This window comes from Watersipora subatra, chromosome 7 (assembly GCF_963576615.1).
Source record: "Watersipora subatra chromosome 7, tzWatSuba1.1, whole genome shotgun sequence".
Classification (NCBI taxonomy): domain Eukaryota; kingdom Metazoa; phylum Bryozoa; class Gymnolaemata; order Cheilostomatida; family Watersiporidae; genus Watersipora; species Watersipora subatra.
Window position 1 is genome coordinate 62,878,944 of NC_088714.1, and position 17,834 is coordinate 62,896,777.

The 17,834-nt window shown below is 36.0% G+C and overlaps 1 protein-coding gene and 1 pseudogene across 1 annotated transcript; both read left to right on the forward strand.

The window, feature by feature from the left end:
• The first annotated feature begins 12,428 nt into the window (after window positions 1–12,428).
• Window positions 12,429–16,282, forward strand: LOC137400974 (uncharacterized; annotated as a pseudogene).
• A 191-nt stretch (window positions 16,283–16,473) lies between these two features.
• On the forward strand, window positions 16,474–17,613 carry LOC137400975 (uncharacterized). Its single transcript, XM_068087313.1, has one exon. It carries the CDS (start codon window positions 16,474–16,476, stop codon window positions 17,611–17,613), a length of 1,140 nt encoding a protein of 379 aa, XP_067943414.1.
• Window positions 17,614–17,834: the final 221 nt, after the last annotated feature.

A 17,834-nucleotide genomic window follows, 5' to 3' on the forward strand; every position in this document is an offset into this window, starting at 1 on the left:
ATTTATTGCATATTTATTTTGACATATCTGAAGATTTATAATATCAGTTTTATATTAGCATTTCATAAGCCAAAGTAAACATTTTAAGTAGAGCTTTAATGGCAAATTTTCATTTTAAAACATTATATACAAATTTAAAAAAAAACATTGCTATAGCATTTTTGAAGAATGATGTGATTCAAATGAATGTCTTATGGTTCATGAAATTGATGTGAAGTGTAAATAATAAAACTTTCATATAATCATACTTTTCAATTAAGAGCCTGTTGTTTGCCAAAATTTGATGCATTATTAAAATTAAGGTTGTTGAGCACTTTTCCTGTACGTTTTATGTTGTATAATATGTACTCTGTCTAAGATTACGCTTAATTGGAGATGGAAGAGCTCAAAGATTTTTAATGAATTATGTAACTACTCTCTCCCTGTCATTTAAAGATAAGGGTTTTTAAGTTCACATGACAGTTTATTTTGAGTTAGCAGCAAAAAAGCTGGTTCACCTCTTTCAACCCTAATCAAACATATTTTTCACTTTTCATTTTCAAATTAAACATTGTTGAAATTTTTACTCTTTTTGAGGTAGTCATAAACTAGCGCAAATTCCTTTTTGCGTTTCAGACTTTGATGGGCAACTGGACTATTTTTAATCTAGCAGTGTTTTTTTTTGCAGGCCTCAGTAACGTCATGCAAATAAGTTAGATTTATCCTCTCTTTTAACTGCTGAAAGATTAGTTTGGTACGTTAGACACTGGCAGTATTATTTATTTTTACAACATCTCAAATATTTATTGTTCTAAAGTAATCTTCCAACTTTCTTTTATTGGTTTAGACATCAGAATGAATGAAATCAAATTGCATAAAGTTGCATGAGAACAGTAGTGAATTTACTTTGCTTCATGAAGTTCTGCAAAACAAATCTGAACATACATTGTAGCATTTTACGTCTCTCAGAAATATTCTCATTTGAGAAAACATTGTTTAGAAACTGAAGCAAACCTTCAGTCATTAATTTACTGGAGATATGCTGTTTTAATTGTGTAGGAGAATTATTCATAAGCAGTAAACGTAACGAAGTCACATCTAGCTCAAAAACATTTAAATCCCTCTCAAGATTTGCTAATATTTTGAATTTCATGTTGATGTTAAACAGTTCTGGTCACCGTTGCACTATTTAATGTTTTAGGACCAACCACATAATGACATATTTTATGTGAAAATGTGTTCTATTCTCGATTTTAGCAATATTTTTATGATAATGGTTGCATAAAAAAATTGTATAACGCTATGCATTTTATGTTTTTTTAAATTTCTTCCATGTTTTCCTACTAAAAGCTATACGAGGACTAAAGATTTATTTATGATGTCTTTCATAGATAACAGTTATTTTAACTAATATTTATTTTTCCAAATTTTATAAAACTTTTAATTTTAATCTCACATACATGTATCTATTAGCAAATATTATGTTTCATCAACTCACATGGAGTAATATACTTAATGTGAGATTGTGTTTGTGAATACAAACCTAGGTGACTTAAAGTTTAATGTACATTGGTTATATTTACTATGTGGGTATGAGTTGTTTGACATACAAGTTAATAATTTATGGTGTAAGTAGTATCGCCGGTAAAGTTAAATATACACACTTATTTATAATTTCCTTCTGGTAAACAATGTTAACGAGTTCAGTGCAAACTATGTAAATACATAATAAAATTATTGCTTTAGCTTATGTGCGAGATACATAAACAGTTTAGTGAGCAACTGCTACAAAATCAATTTTTTGAATCAACTAGTCAAAAGTAACAGTTCATGTTTTAATGCATATTTCTTAGTATAAGATGGTCTGGCGCAAATATTAAAAAGAAAATTCATATTTGTCATCAAATCCTACAGTACCTTTGGTGAGTCTCAAAGGTACACAGACTTTTTGTTACTAGGTCAATATCCTTCCCATTCATTGATAGGCTTCCATTAACTAGCTGAGAATTTATCTATTGTAAAAATGATGAGATAATTTCAATTTAATATCATTATATCAATGCAGTTTAAATAGAGAAATCAGTGCTTGAGAAAGAATAGCTCAGCTGCAACTGATAGTTGGATACACAGTTGGATTACAGTAACCTGAGTAAGTGTAAAACACTTCCGTAGTACTTGATGACCTTAGACAAGGCTCCTACCTATATCAATAAGTTGACAGACTCCTTGGGAGAGGCTAGACTTACACAGCTTGACCTGAGATAAACTTTAAGCATTGCCTGATAGGCTTCCTTAGTATTAGTAAACACTCACCTTAGTATAACAGAGAGGGGGCCTATGCATAGCCTGTGTTTAGTATAATATAGTCTTGACCATCTGCTATATATTTGTCATTATTGTTAGAGCACCCTCTCCCCTGCTCCTAAATAGGGTGTGAACATTGTTGATGACTAATGGTAATAGTAATCAAATGGCTATATATAAATTAATCCCATAAGAACAGCTCAATTAGCAAATTAATCACAGTGCAAACAATTTGGGAATACATTGTGTTGCTCCATTTTTTGCAGGATCACATTTTCATTAAAGTGAAAATAAACACATAATTTTAACATTGTTTTATATGATTGATAATGAATGATACTATATTAAGTGAATGAGAAAACAAAATTTTAGCAGATATTTCTACTAGTTTAGCAAGTTCAAAGTTGAAAATATATTTTGGTTCACTTACGTCGGACCATCACTGAATCCTAATAAAGCGGTTTCCGGTAACGATTTCTTTACTTATTCATTAGTAATTCAACGCATTTTATTTTCTTTTAACCACAGTCAGTTAGTTACCATGGATAGATGTCTCTTTGCTAGTTGTGAATCTGACACTAAATGTCGTAGCATAACCTTTTTTAGAGTTCCTGTCTCTCAGTCGCCAAATTTAGCAAAATTATGGCTGTCTAAGGCAAAGCGTGCCGACTCAACTTTTCGCAGACTACCTGCTAGTGCGGTCGTGTGCATTAGGTACTTCTATAAAAGCCAGCTTTATTCGGAACAATTTGGAACAACTACAAGATTAAGAGTGAAAGAGGGAGAGGTTCCATTCCTTAATGGTGTTGTACCATACAGCAAAAGAGCAGCGTCAAACAGGAAAACCTCAACCTGAAGTAATTTATGAAGAATTTTAAATAAATATTAATAACAAAAATAGCTATTTTATAATATTAATTAATAAATATAATAAGTCAAAATATGCAGTTCTGTACATTAGTACAAAGAAATGATTTGATATGACTGGGTGACAATAAGACTCGGGCTGAATTGCATAGGCTACGTTTGATGTTAACCTGAATCAGTTGAATTAACTTGGTAAACTGAGTAAAAGTTAGTGAAGGAATTTAAACTTTATGTTTGGTCTGAATTGTCAGAAATGCTCTAATTGTTTATAAAATATATGACTAATATTATCATAAAATTTGGATTGCATTATTATTGTTATATTCATGCTACCATTAATAATATAGTCTTTACAGATCACTTGAAACGATTAGCCTGAATGATTATATTTGTAGTATTTGCGTTTTTTTGTAACGTTGTTTCATGAAAAGGAAACCTAATTATTACAATCTAATTATATAATAATAAATTGCACATTTAAGATCAATTAGGCCTCAGTTTTTTATTGTTTGTGTTGGCATGTATTTTTTCCTCTATAATTTTAGCAATCATCCATGCAAGTATACAAACCATGTTGCTAATATTCACAAGAGTTTTCCAGGACTCAACAAGTTCATCTAGGGCTCTCATGAACCAATTGATCCGTGAGTGATGAAAATATATTATTTATACCCAATGTTGGCATGAAAGCTGTATGTTTAATTTAATAATATATTCAGAAATATCAAAGCACAGGGAAATGTGTAATATAATATTTTATATATCACTTAGATTGCCTTTGGTTTGTGATATAGGAATATGTAGTCATTTGTTGCGTAATGGTAAACATAAATTGTAAAAAGGGTTAAATATTCTGCAGCTGGTTGACATTTCAATAAACAAAAACTTTGCAGATTTATAATATCTTGAAAAATAACAACGAATAATTTGATGTTTACAGAGAAATGGAAAGAAAGGTGAAATGGTTAACTCCAAGAATTGCAGGGCACAAAGTCCTTTTTGATGTGTTAGGGCAAGGAAGACTGCTAAACACATTGCGTCTGTTGAACCATGGTCAAAACACAGGTACTTTAAAAAACCTCCACAACCTCGTACTAAGTTATGCACCAAAGCGAATAGACTTTGATCTCCCAGGACATTTTACAAGAATTAAACTAGCTGTGATAGATCACAATACAAGTGTGGGAAGAGAAATTCTGACTGGTAAGCTGTATCTGCAATAAAATCATACATAAATTATTCTACTCTTCAGCAAGGATACCACTTTTACAGAATTCAACTTACTCAAATTATAAATATTCTGCAGCTTTTTGTATAACACGATTTAGATTTATGTAATGTAAGCTATTAAATGTGGTGTTTTTATGTCATGGCGCAAGTCAAATTATTGAAATATAATTATTTCTCAAACCATAAAATTACTCACTTATCTACTATATAAACGGCAATCGTTGTCTGTGTATCTGTCTGTCCGCTTTATAGAGTACCGTACTTTTCCGACTATTAGCCGCTACTTTTATATAAGGGCGTGTCTATTCTGTGGTTTCTTTTCACCGCTAGGGTGCATTAACGGGAATCTCCGGTTAGTACACGCCTCTATTATAATACGTAACCCGCTATTCATCATAGGGATGGACGATAAATACTGGCATGCTAATAGTACGAGTGGTCTTCTCGATATATTGAGTCACCGATAACTCCCAAATATGAGCAGTATAAATAAATTATATGGCGGTCTTTTTGTTCGATTCGATCGTTAGTTAGTTAGTAATGTTTTATTTTGCTGATAACAAAATAACAAAAAGCCTCTATTTGCAGGCATATTATCTAATAAAACGGAAACTGTAGAAGAATCCTGAATGCAAGATAGTAGTGAACAATTCATATTTAGTTTGAGATTATTTGTGTAAAAGTTAAAAGAAAATTTACATGAGAGGATGACTTCAAATAAGTAATGCAGGATAGCTTATACAAAGATAAATTGATTGACATGTACTATATACAAGGGTTCAGGGCTGAAGAATAGATCCTCTATGAGTATTGATTGTGGCAAGATTGTAACAGATTCGATTGTACGAAGCAAACTTAATTAAATGAGTAAGTAGTAAAATTAAATTAGTAGTAAATAATAGTAGTGAATTAAATAAAATTTACTACTCTTTAAATAAATTAATGAGTAGTAAATTACATCTAATTAATATTTACTGCCAACATGTACCGGAAAAGGTCATGTGGACATTTTTTTCTTGCAACCACTAGAAAAACGCTGTTCTCTATCAGCCATGACCAGCTATACGTCGCCTGCTCAAAAGTAGGCACACGCCGAAAACTGTTTCTTCATATGCCCGACAGAAAAACCAAAAATGTTGTCTATCCGCATGTGTTGCGTTGAACTAAGGGAAAAAGAGAGGGAGAGAAAAGGAGAGAGAGAGAGGGAGAGCGAGGAGGAGAGGAGGGAGAGAGAGAGGGGAAGAGGGAGAGAAGGGGAGAGAGAGGGAGAGCGAGGAGGAGAGGGGGGAGAGAGAGAGGGAGAGAAAGAGGGAGAGAGGGAGGGGGAAGAGGGAGGGAGAGAGAGAGAGAGAGGGGAGAGAGGGAGAGACGGAGAGAGGGAGAGAAGGAGGTAGAGAGGGAGAGCGAGGAGGAGAGGGGGGGAGAGAGAGAGGGAGAGAGAGGGAGAGAAAGAGGGAGAAGAGGGAGGGAGAGAGAGAGGGAAGAGAGGGAGAGAGACGGAGAGAAGGAGAGAGAGAGGGAGAGCGAGGAGGAGAGGGGGGAGAGAGAGAGGGGAGAGAGAGAGAGGGAGAGAGAGGGGAGAGACAGAGAGAGGGAAAGAGAGGGGAGAGAGAGGGAGAGGGGAAGAGGGAGGGAGGGAGAGAGAGGGGAGAGACGAAGAAAGGGAGAGAGGGGAAAGAGGGAGAGAAGGAGAGAGAGAGGGAGAGCGAGGAGGAGAGGGGGGGAGAGAGAGAGGGAGGGAAAGAGGGAAGGAGAGAGAGAGGGGAGAGAGGGAGAGAGGGGAAAGAGGGAGAGATGGAGAGAGGCAGATGTAACGGCATATTTGGAGTCGTTTTACAGTATGAAAGACAACTCTCAATAAACCTTATGCTGCGCGTGAATCTATTCTTGTAGACGGGTAATGCAGCTAGTTCACTGCATAAGTCATGAAGATCAGCTAAGTAACGTTGCTGGCAGATTCAGTTGGAAGATTTTTGAAAACGAGTTTTGCCCCACGCACAACTGAACTTACATTAATTTCCTTCATCCATAACAAAAAGCTCCACTTCATCTGCGTCATTCTGATCTTCATCTTCCGATTCCACATTTTTAAGTCTACATAACCCTCATTTGAATCAGGCCACATTGTGCGTATGTAAGCAACAACGCATGAAGGAATAACTTTCCGGTTCCTTCTTCCAAGGTACCCATAGACAAAATCTATATAGTTTCTAGAAGCATGGTGTCTGTAGTTTAAATTAGTCATGTTATTAAACAGAAGAGCATCATCCCCTCTGAAACCAAGACACCTTTGATGCTTGAACCATGAGAGTTGTATGGCAAATTTCCCCAATATCTGACGTATTAGTAAATTAGACTGCAGGATGCAGCTATTTATACCGGGAATATACTGATCATCCTGAAAGTTTGTATTAGCCAAATTTTGATTGTAGCAACATACTTTTTTAATAGCTGTCGGCAAGTCAAAACAATTGCCGCACTTGCAAAATTTTTCTGGAGTTGGTAGGACGTCAGTGGAGGTAATTGTAGGCAAAGCAATTGTAGTTGAAGCAGTGGTAGTAATAGTAGTGCTCATGGTGGTTGCTATACTAATTGTTGTTGAACATGACGATGATGAATCTGACTGTCAGTTTTGCTTGCGCTCATTGAATAGTTCACCACTGATGTACTTATATCGTTGGCCATCTTCAACTTCGTCATCAGTTGAGTAGCTTCTATAAGGAGTGGTTGTTTTAGCTGTGAGTCTTTTAGCCATTGTATTGTGAACGTAATAAAGCAATGACAGATTTAAATTTAAGTTGAAATGTTTTAGCGATACGTGCATTAGCAAAGACGATCAAAGACATGTTCTAAATGTGCACTTGTTTCCGAATTGTCACAATTGTGGGAGACGTGCGATGTCCCTCACATTAGATCACAATTCAAGTCAAACACTACGTGTTTGGTGATTGGATGATTGATTAAGATTCAGTGTTCCCAGTGGCGAGTCTGTTTCACACTCATTTTTGCAATGGCGTTATCTATCCTATTTTTGCAAAATATGCAATTGAAAAAAAAACTCTGTACTCAGTTATATGTGAATGCACTGGCATTTTTTGTTTTTAAAATATTATTTTGAGTATTTATCTGTTGTAAGAAACACCTTATATTTTGCTTAAAGCAGTAATTTACACAAAACATTTAGGGTAAAAGTTGGCCTTCACCAGTAAATTGTGTTTAATTTCTTTTTAAACTATCGTGGGATCTAGCATAAATTGTAAAAGTGCAGAATTAAGTTTTATGCAGATGTTTGGCTTTTAATATATGGCTTTTCTAGGTCTATGGGTGGGCATTTCAGCTTACTGTTAGTAAGTCTGCTAAAAAGGTTAAACATAAAATCTGGTAAAGTGTTTTTCTTGTCTAATGCTACAGTTTTCCACAGCACTTCTACTTGTGCTAGTGTACAGAATTCATTTAGTTTTGATGGATTTTAGCTACACCAGTGATGAAATGCACAGCTTCTTACACAATCCATTAACTGAGTCACAATGAGTCATGGTGAGGTAAAGTTAGGCCAATGCAATGATTCCATATTTGTAAGGTGTGTTCATTGATGTGTACTAGAAGCAATGTACAATTTTATTCATTTAAAATATGCACAAAAAATAAGCAGCTCAACTTATATCAATGTACCTGTACTACTTCTAAAACAGACCTATCTGACATTTAAAGCTTTATTGTTATATTGTGTCTTTTACTAGTGGTATACCTGAGAAACTAGTTGTAGTGAGAGAGGATAACTCACAAAATTCACTGCTCCTATTTACAATCACAATTTTGGTATAGTTAGCCCACTATAATAGAAGCAATTAAAACTTCTATTTTGCAACAAAAAAGAAAAGGAACTTTAAATGTAAACACCATTTGTTGGAAAAGCTGGCGGTTCAATGTGATTTGCCTCATAATTTTGCAAGAGGCTGTTATGAATGGATTGAAAAAGTTTTTTTTCAAAATTTGCATATGAAACATCAAAGTAGTTTGTTTAACATGCAGAGCTTATTTTAATATAGGATAATTCTCAAACCAAGAAAGTGGTGCAACCAACAGAACATATTAATGTGCATTTTAATATTATTGCAAGGTTGCCCCGAGATAATGTGTGGACATGTTTTCAACATTCCAGCAAAGTTGTGAGAGATATTCCACACAGGAAATATGTGCGGTGTTCAGCAAATGCTTTCCCAAAAATTCACACAGTATTAGGATAATATTAGATGATTTTCTACAAACATTACTTCGGTGAGTTTGCCTCAAAGAAATGAGCTAACATTCTAAAAACATTACACGAGGGCATTTTTGAGATGTGTCTAGATGGTTAGTAAATGCGCAGAAACTTTTAAACCTTCTGGTTACATTTCACAGCTTTTTTCTGTACATGAGTATAACATGACTGTAATAAACTGAGCATAACCTATCCAAAACCTTTCTTGATTACAATCTATATGTACGTTTGATAAATACACCAATGACAGCATGATGTAATGGCAAAATTCTATAGACCACAGTCACAATTAAGCTATAAAATCAATTACATGTATGAAGTGTTTATCAAAACCTTTACAGGGTACGCTATAACAAATAAATTTTAATTCCAAACGCATTCTAATGAGAGCTTAGTCAATGCTGTGATATTTGTCAGGAAGAGCAAAAGTTTAAATTTGTAAAGTCCTCTATTTTTGACATAATCATAAAATATTGTCATGATTTGTCCGGATTATTTAGTTTGTGTTCATGTTTACAATGAAAAATAAATCAAACTTTCATGTTGCTTTATTTCATCTAATTTTAATTTTTTTTGTTATCACAGAGCAACAGTGATTGTGAAATTTGCCAGCAAAAATTTTCATTGAATTTATTATACTAGCAATAATAGTTTTAAAAGAGTTAGCTGACAAGCTAGAAAGAGTGTTACAATGAAATTGTCATAAAACAGCGTTACAAGATAAACATCAACAGAGCATAGTTGCAACATTCACTCGATAGTAGAAATGATGTTGCTTTTTTTACATAACCAGTCAACATAATTGATTGCTACCTTTACACTATGTAACATTGAATTTTTTCTAACACTGCAAAAAAATAACTTTTTATGTAATATCACTGCAACATTCCATTGAAGGTGAAAACATATGTCGCCCCATCAAGTTTCAGGTGATGTTGGAACCTTGCATTGTAAGGTAATTTTACATTTTTTTTACTCAAAAATTTTAAAGTGTTTTCCCTGTAACATTGCCTGAACAGTCATTTAAAAGTGAAAAGGATGTTGTACCATACATCTCAGGTATATTGCATGAAAGTGTTTAATGGATGCTTATGCTCAAACATTCCAAAGTAACCTTTATGCAACACTCAATGACAATGTTTTCTAATAGCGTTCTGATAATGCTAGCAAGATTCATTCATGTAATATTTTATAGAATGGTACGATATTAATTATGCACCTCATTACAAGAAATATTTTTGCAACATTGTTATGACACAGTACAAATTTATTCAAAGATAAATTTTGCAGAACATTGTGAAACCATTTTATTGGACCATTATTTTACGTGTAGTGTTATGGAACATCCCAAGAATGTATTTCCCATTTGAAAAATTTTATTTGCACAGCGGGGTTCTGAAAAAGAATAGGCTTTTAAGATTTAAGCGCAAAGACACATGCATGCATGCATGTGTCTTTGCGCTTAAATCACATGTGTGCATGCACACTCGCACCTACGCACGCACACACAGATACCACACACACACATACACACAGCTACACACACATAATTAAACTATGGCGTACGTGTGTTCTTTTCACAATACCACATCAAAACTATATACTTACACAAATAGGTGATTTTTGGCTGTTATTTTGGGTACAAAAACTTACACATATGACAAACTACAAAAAATTGAACATAAAAACTAATATATCTATGTTTTATGAGAATAATATGTTTTTTCATGTTTGATAACACAATTTAGATGAACGTGGCAGTTCCAAAACAGTTCTAATATTCTAAACAAACTGAGTAATAGTCAAAACAAACTCTTTTGTAGTTTGGTAGTCTAAAAATGATTCTTATGAGTACATGCTTGGCGGTGCTGCTACTTTGTTAGCCATTTTTTGTTTAAGGACTGCTGTACATCACGTCGGCATACTTTCCACAAAACTTCCTAGATATTATTTTGTTACAATATTGTGCTATGCTTTGATAATAGATTAAATCAAACTGACCTTACATGTAGAAGTTGGCTTATTTTAGGTGTAATTATCCAGTCATCTGCCACAATTTCTCAATTGGATTAAAATCTGGTGACTGTGCAGGCAAGCATAACAATTTGATGCTGCAATCTTTGAATCAACTTTTAATGACATATGTGCTTTAGCAGTTAACTGAACCATCTGACTAGTGATTATTGTAAATGCCTTACACTACTCATCAAGCCGTTCTTTGCATTTTGATTTGCTAGGTGACCTCACTTCGGAAGCATTCATTATTACCCAATTATCACTGAATGTTTGCCATAAACGGGTTTTATTGGTGGTATCTGTAGGAAAATTTTATTAGTTTAGCTTTCCTGGAGTTGAGGCCAAGTCAAATTGGCCTAATACGTGATGATCAATGATAGTTGCCGGCGTTGAGTCATAAGCTAAGGTTTTGCTCAACTCATAGCGTGACGTTTTCTAACTTCTGTAGAAGGCAGCCAGATTTGAATAACTACTCTTAATTATTCAATTGTCCATTACTAAAGGATTATTTATTAGAGATTACAGGTTAGTTGAATATGCTATTTTATTTTATTATACCATGTTATGTTGTTTCTTGTCACTTTTCATTTGATGTTCAGTACTTTTACTTGCTAATGTACTGTAACTTTTCATACTTTATTGCATTCATAATTATTGTGCTTTGCAAGTTGGTATAAAAATGGTACTGAAATGTTATTTCAGGTTTCACGGTAAAAATAAAGCTTGTGAACCGCACACTTAACCAGTGAAATTGTCTCACTTCAAATCCTGAGTGAATTCAAAACCTAGAGTTTCCAAAAAACTCTACAGTGAAACCTTCCTCTAATCAACTGTGAGGACAATTGATAATCCAGTCAGTCACAGTGTAGACAACACAAAAGCAGTTCTGGACCTATAAAGACAAGATAACTTCAGTCAGCCACAGTGTAGACAACACAAGAGCTGTTCTCGAACTACAAGAAAAGAACACTCCACCCAGTTAACAGTGTAAACAACACATGAGGTGTACCAAAAACATACATACCAGCCAAAGTGAAAAAAGCCACTTGAGCTGAACTACAAACACTAAGATTAACTCATTTACGTTTTAGACATCAATATCTATGCCTGCATTACATCTTAGCAAAAGTCAACTGTGAGTATCTGAATAGAACCATTAATTTAAACTAACATTTTACTAATATACATACAATTGTTTATTCTGGATTTAGGTATTAATGTCATGCAGTTTTAATTTTAACTTTTCTATATATGTACCTATTTTCTGGCAACCTGTAGCTTGTGATTCACGTTGGCGACTTCATTGAACAGCATGCTTTTGGCCATTTACGTCAGCATGTCTGAGGTTGGGGACGCTTCCGCGATGCTGCATACTGACGACACTGATGGTGTGCATAATGATATGCTAAACATAGACTCAATAGATGACAGTAATGAAAACTTGACTTCTAATGAAACACAGGAAATAGCCAATTCAAATAATGATAGGGAATTCAATAGCGCTCTCACTTCCAGTGTAGTCGGCGAAAGCATGCGCTTGCGACAAAAGGTAAAACTTTCTAACATTGGGCGAGAACACCGAATTTCTGAGTTAAACCTTAAACTAACCAAACAAATCATGGTTCAGTACAAACTTATTGATAAGATCCAGCGTAATGTAACAAGAGAAACTTCTATTGACACATTGTATGAAATTTGTGAAAACGTTGATGCTTGAATTATCGAGACTCATGATATGTATAACGAATTAGTCGCTCTATGTAGTCCTGATATGGCATCAAATAAAATGATAGAAACAATAAAGCCCATGTATGATGGCCTTGTGATCACAGCTAATTCTCTGAAAGATTCAGTAGAGGAACACATGAAGAGGCTTAAAGGATTGCAACTGCGGGAAGCTCAACAGAAAATTGCTGAAGCCAACAGAGAAATAGAAGAACAAGCCAGGCTGTTTAAGGATATGGTAAGAGAGAGAGAGAATCTAGCTCTAACTATTCTTCAACATCCTCTGTAATGCATAGCGTAGAACAAATTAACAGAGCTGTCAACCAAACAAAGGAACCTGAGTAGCCATCTATTGAAGGAGACAGACACAACACAACCAGAATAGAACAAAAACCAGCACAATCATGCAGAGAAGTAGCTAGAGTTACTGAGCAGATAGGTGTGAATGTTGAGAGCAGAAGAAACCCAACCAGAGCTCTACTAGATAAGTCAAAAAGTACCATGTCTACTTCTGACACCACAAAGTCAGAACTATCAGTTGTAGAACAAATAGCAGCCTGCCTGACAGCAACATTTAGAAGTTCACATAAATCCGTAGAACCCAGTGTATTTGAAGAAAATGTCTCAGAATTCAATGTTTGGGAAGTAGACCTGGATTCCTACTTTTGTGCTGAACATATAGATGGTAGCTACAGACTTCGACATCTCAAAAGATTTCTGAAAGGAGAAGCCAAGTTATGTGTTGAAGGACATTTCAGCACAAACACAAATGATGCCTATCTGGCAGCTAGAACAACTTTAAAAAGTCGGTATGGAAATGAACAAAACATAGCTCGGTCTTTCAGAATGAAGCTGGACAAGTGGCAAAAAATTCCTTCCAAAGATGGACTAGGCCTGAGAAACTTTGGAGATTTTTTGAATCACTTAAGGAGTGCCAAGCAGTCCGTTAAAACGCTGCAAGTTCTCAACGATTGCATTGAAAATGAAAGGATGGTGGAAAAGCTTCCTGAGTGGCTAAGGCTTAAATGGACAAGAGCAGTAGCAAAAGCTGATTCGGCTAACAAAACTTATCCAGACTTCAAAGAATTTGCAGAATTTATCAATGAAGAAGCTCACATCATGACACTTCCAATATCACAAACAATGATATCACTGAGTCATAAACCAAGCAAACATAATCAGAGTAAAAAACCTAGCACAAAAAACAGAGCCATTAAAAGTTTTGCAGCTTCCATTGAACAAAAGAAGGAATGTATTTGTTGCAAATCAACTAACCACAACACTGCAGACTGTTACCGTCTCCAAAAAGGTCCAAACCAGAAAAGGAAGAAATTATTCGAAAGAATGGACTATGTTTCAAATGTTTAGAGGAATGGCCACCGATCGAAGGATTGTGATAAGAAGATAAGTTGTATGAAGTGTAAAAAAGGACATGCCACGGCTAATCACGACTCCAACTACCAGTATGGCAAGGCAACTTCAAACACTGGTGGATCTAATCGGGCTGATGCTGAAACAAAGCCACAAAAAACAATGAAAGCTCACAGTACCACTAAGGTACTGAAATGTCAAATAACAGAAGCGAACAATTTAAAAAGCATGGCTGTACCTGTTTGTATCTCAGCAGGCACAGGTTGTGAAATGCTAGTTTACGCTCTTCTTGACAACATGTCAGACGCATGTTATGTATCAAAGGATGTAGTAGCAACATTAAAAGCGAGAACTGGTGAAACAGAGAAAAACGTCACTATACACACCATTAACGAACCAGTAACTGAAGACATCGAAAGATTTGATGACATTATGCTGCGTGATTATTTAACAAATAGCTATGCACATATTAGTGCCTAAAATCATGAATACATATATTGTGACATAAATCAGTTACCCGGTAAATAAAAGGCTGCTAGACTAGACCACCTAAAGAACATAGCAACACAATTCCTACCCTTGATGGACATACCAGTTGGACTTCTAATAGGAATGAACTCCACCGAAGTAATTCAGCCGTTAGAAACAAGACCAGCAGTTAATGGAAAAATGGGCAAAGCCTATGGAGTAAAAACACTATTTGGGTGGACTATGTGTGGAGGTACACTAGAAACCATCTACAAATCTAGAAAAACAGCCTATAAAGCAGACACGTCCAAAGATGTACGGCTGCTAAATATCCTGGAAAGAGACTTCCAAGACACAAATAAGGATTCATACTCATCTCAAAACGATGTCAAATTTACAAAAAAAATTTAAAGACATCAACTCAGCAGAATGCAACTGGAAATTATGTCATGCCTTTGCCATTCAAATCACTTTTACCTATATTACCCAATAACAAAAAACAAGCTGAATATCGTGTACACATCTTGCTGAGAAAGTTCTCCAAAGATTTCGAATACAAATGCGAATAAACAACATTTATGAACAATCTGATCAAGGCAGGGCATGCTGAAGAGGGAACATCGGCTGCTGCGAAGGCTCAAGTATGGTACATACCTCATTTTGGTGTCAGACATAAACAGAAACGAAAATTTCGAGTGGTATTTGACGCTAGTTCTAAGTTCGATGGAGTCTCATTAAATGACATGCTGTTACCTGGACCAGATCACATCAACTTCTTACTTGGCATACTAATCAGATTTTGACGAGAGCCTGTAGCAATAACATGCCACATTCAGCAAATGTACTACAACTTTCTGGTAGTTCCGGAGCACAGACACTACTTACGATTTTTGTGGATGAATGATGGAGGTAAGGTCAAAGAGTTTAAAATGAATGTCCACCTGTTTGGTGCAACATCATCACCAGGTGTGGCAACCTTTGGATTATGAAGGTTTGCCAATGACTACAAGTCCCTCTCACCACTTGCCTCAACGTTTATACAGAATGAATTTTATGTCGACGATGGTGTAACGAGCGATGCTACTGCTGAAGATGCTAAACGTTTAATCACAACCTCAAGAGAAATGTGCTCAAAAGGGAACATAAGACTACACAAATTTCTCTCTAATAACAAGGAAGTACTAGCCACAGTATCTATTCCTGAGCGTGGTGAATCTACTAAAGCTATGGACTTACTCACAGAAACACCTCCTAGTGAACAAACGCTTGGAATGAAATGGTCCTTAGAAACTGACACCTTTCACTTTGGCATCCCAGAACTACAAAACAAACAATCAACTAAAAGAGGCGCACTCTCAACCATAGCTCAAATTTATGACCCTATGGGGCTCATTTCTCCTTTGGTTTTGAAAGGAAAGCAAATTCTCCAGAAAGTAGTTGCCTCAGAACAACTATGGGACCAACTCATGTGTCTGGATGACAAACAAAAATGGGAAGATTGGAGAACTGAAATAACCAATCTAACAGCATTGAGCATACCACGATGTTTCAAAACAGAAACCAACATAGTGAGCACTGAATTGCATCACTTCAGTGATGCAAGTCTGAATGGTTATGGAGCTTGCTCATATATTAAACAGGTTAATGACAGTGGAAAAATTTTGTGCAACCTGATCTTAGCCAAATCATGAGTGGCCCCACTAAAAAAGCCCACTAAAAAAGCCCACTATTCCTAGGCTTGAGTTGCAGGGAGCTGTAACTGCAACTTGCCTCACCAATGTGCTAAGGAAGGAGTTAAAGCTTAGTGTAGACAAAGAAACTTTCTGGAGTGATTCTCAAATAGTGCTGGGGTACATATCCAATGATGTCAGAAAGTTTCATCTGTATGTTGCCAAAAGGGTAAGTGAAATTAGGAAGACAACTGAACCCAAACAATGGAATTACGTTCCAACAGAATTCAACCCAGCAGACATAGCTTCTCGTGGAATAAGTGCTAAAGAAATCATTGATAATGACATGTGGTGGAATGGGCCCCCTTTCTCAGAGACCCCGTTGCACTAGATTTCAATAAGCAAAATCGGGTCAACACAACAGTTAATGAATCTGACCCAGAAGTGCGAAAAAAGGGACTAGTTACCATGGCTACTTTCAACACACCAAGCATAATGAGAAAATTCACTTGATTCAGTGGTTGGAAGAAACTAGTGCACAGCATAGCATTGCTAAAGAGCTTTGTCAAACAGAAACAGTGGATGTACAAAGAGTTGAAAACTGATGATCTGAAAGAGGCTGAAGCACTTATCTTAAAGATGACGCAAGCAGAGAGTTATCCTATGAAGGAGAAGAAGTCTCTCATCAAGCTCGACCCTAAGATTGATGACGAAAGTATAGCTCGTGTTGGTGGGAGAGCCAGTGCTTCAACACTGAGTTACCAGCAAAAATACCCTATCATCATTCCTAAGAACTCTCACCTAGCATATCTTTTGACAGTGCATTACCATAAACAAATATCACATTTAGGAAGGAGAAGCACACTCGCAGCAACTAGAGATGCTGGAATATGGATGGTAAATGGAAGTGGTGTGGTAAAGTGTGTGCTTAACCAGTGTGTAGGCTGTGCTAGACTAAGAAAGGCACTAGAGACACAATTTATGGGCAAACTCCCCAAAGAAAGGATGGAGGGTACTCCTCCATTCACAAACATTGGAATCGACACTTTTGGACCTTATTACGTGAAGGACAAGCGCACAGAGCTGAAAAGATGGGGACTTCTGATAACCTGTCTCTACTCTAGAGCAGTTCATATAGAGGTCTTAGACGACATGAGCGCAGACACTTTAATACAAGCCCTGAGATGCTTTTTGGCCTTAAGAAGGCCCGTTCAAACAATATATTGTGACAATGGAACTAATTTTGTTGGAGCAAAGAATGAGATTGAAAAGCAATTAGAGATAACCAGTAAGGAAACCAAGCAATACTTGCTAGAGAACCGCATTCATTTCAAATTCAACTCACCTGAGGCAAGTCATCAAGGAAGAGCCATGGAGAGAATGATTCATTCGATTAGAGCAGTGCTCAATGCAATGACTTTTAAGCTGAAAAACAAACTAGACACCATAACCCTAAGAACTTTTTTCTATGAAGCAGGGAATATCATCAACAGTAGGCCCCTGACCGCCACCTCGACAAGTGATCCCAAGGATCATGTGATTACACCTAATCATATCTTGACCATGAAATGTCAATCATTACTGGCACCACCGCCTGGAAACTTCACCGAAAATGATTTGTATAGCAGCAAACGGTGGAAGATAGCCCAAGCAGCAGCAGAAGAGTTCTGGAAAACATGGAAAACAGAGTATCTAAACAGCTTAACAATTTGTCAGAAATAGACAAGGACGAGACCAAATGTCAAAAAAGGAGACATTGTCAGAGACAACCAGGCAGCTAGAAATGATTAGAAGCTAGGTAGAGTGACTGAAACTATTTCAGGCTCAGACGGCTTGGTGCGCAACCTAAAAATCAAAATAGGGAACCGATTTCTTGATAAAAAAGGTTTACTCATGCACCCACCGACTGTTCTGCAGAGGTCAGTACACAGTGTAGTTGTTTT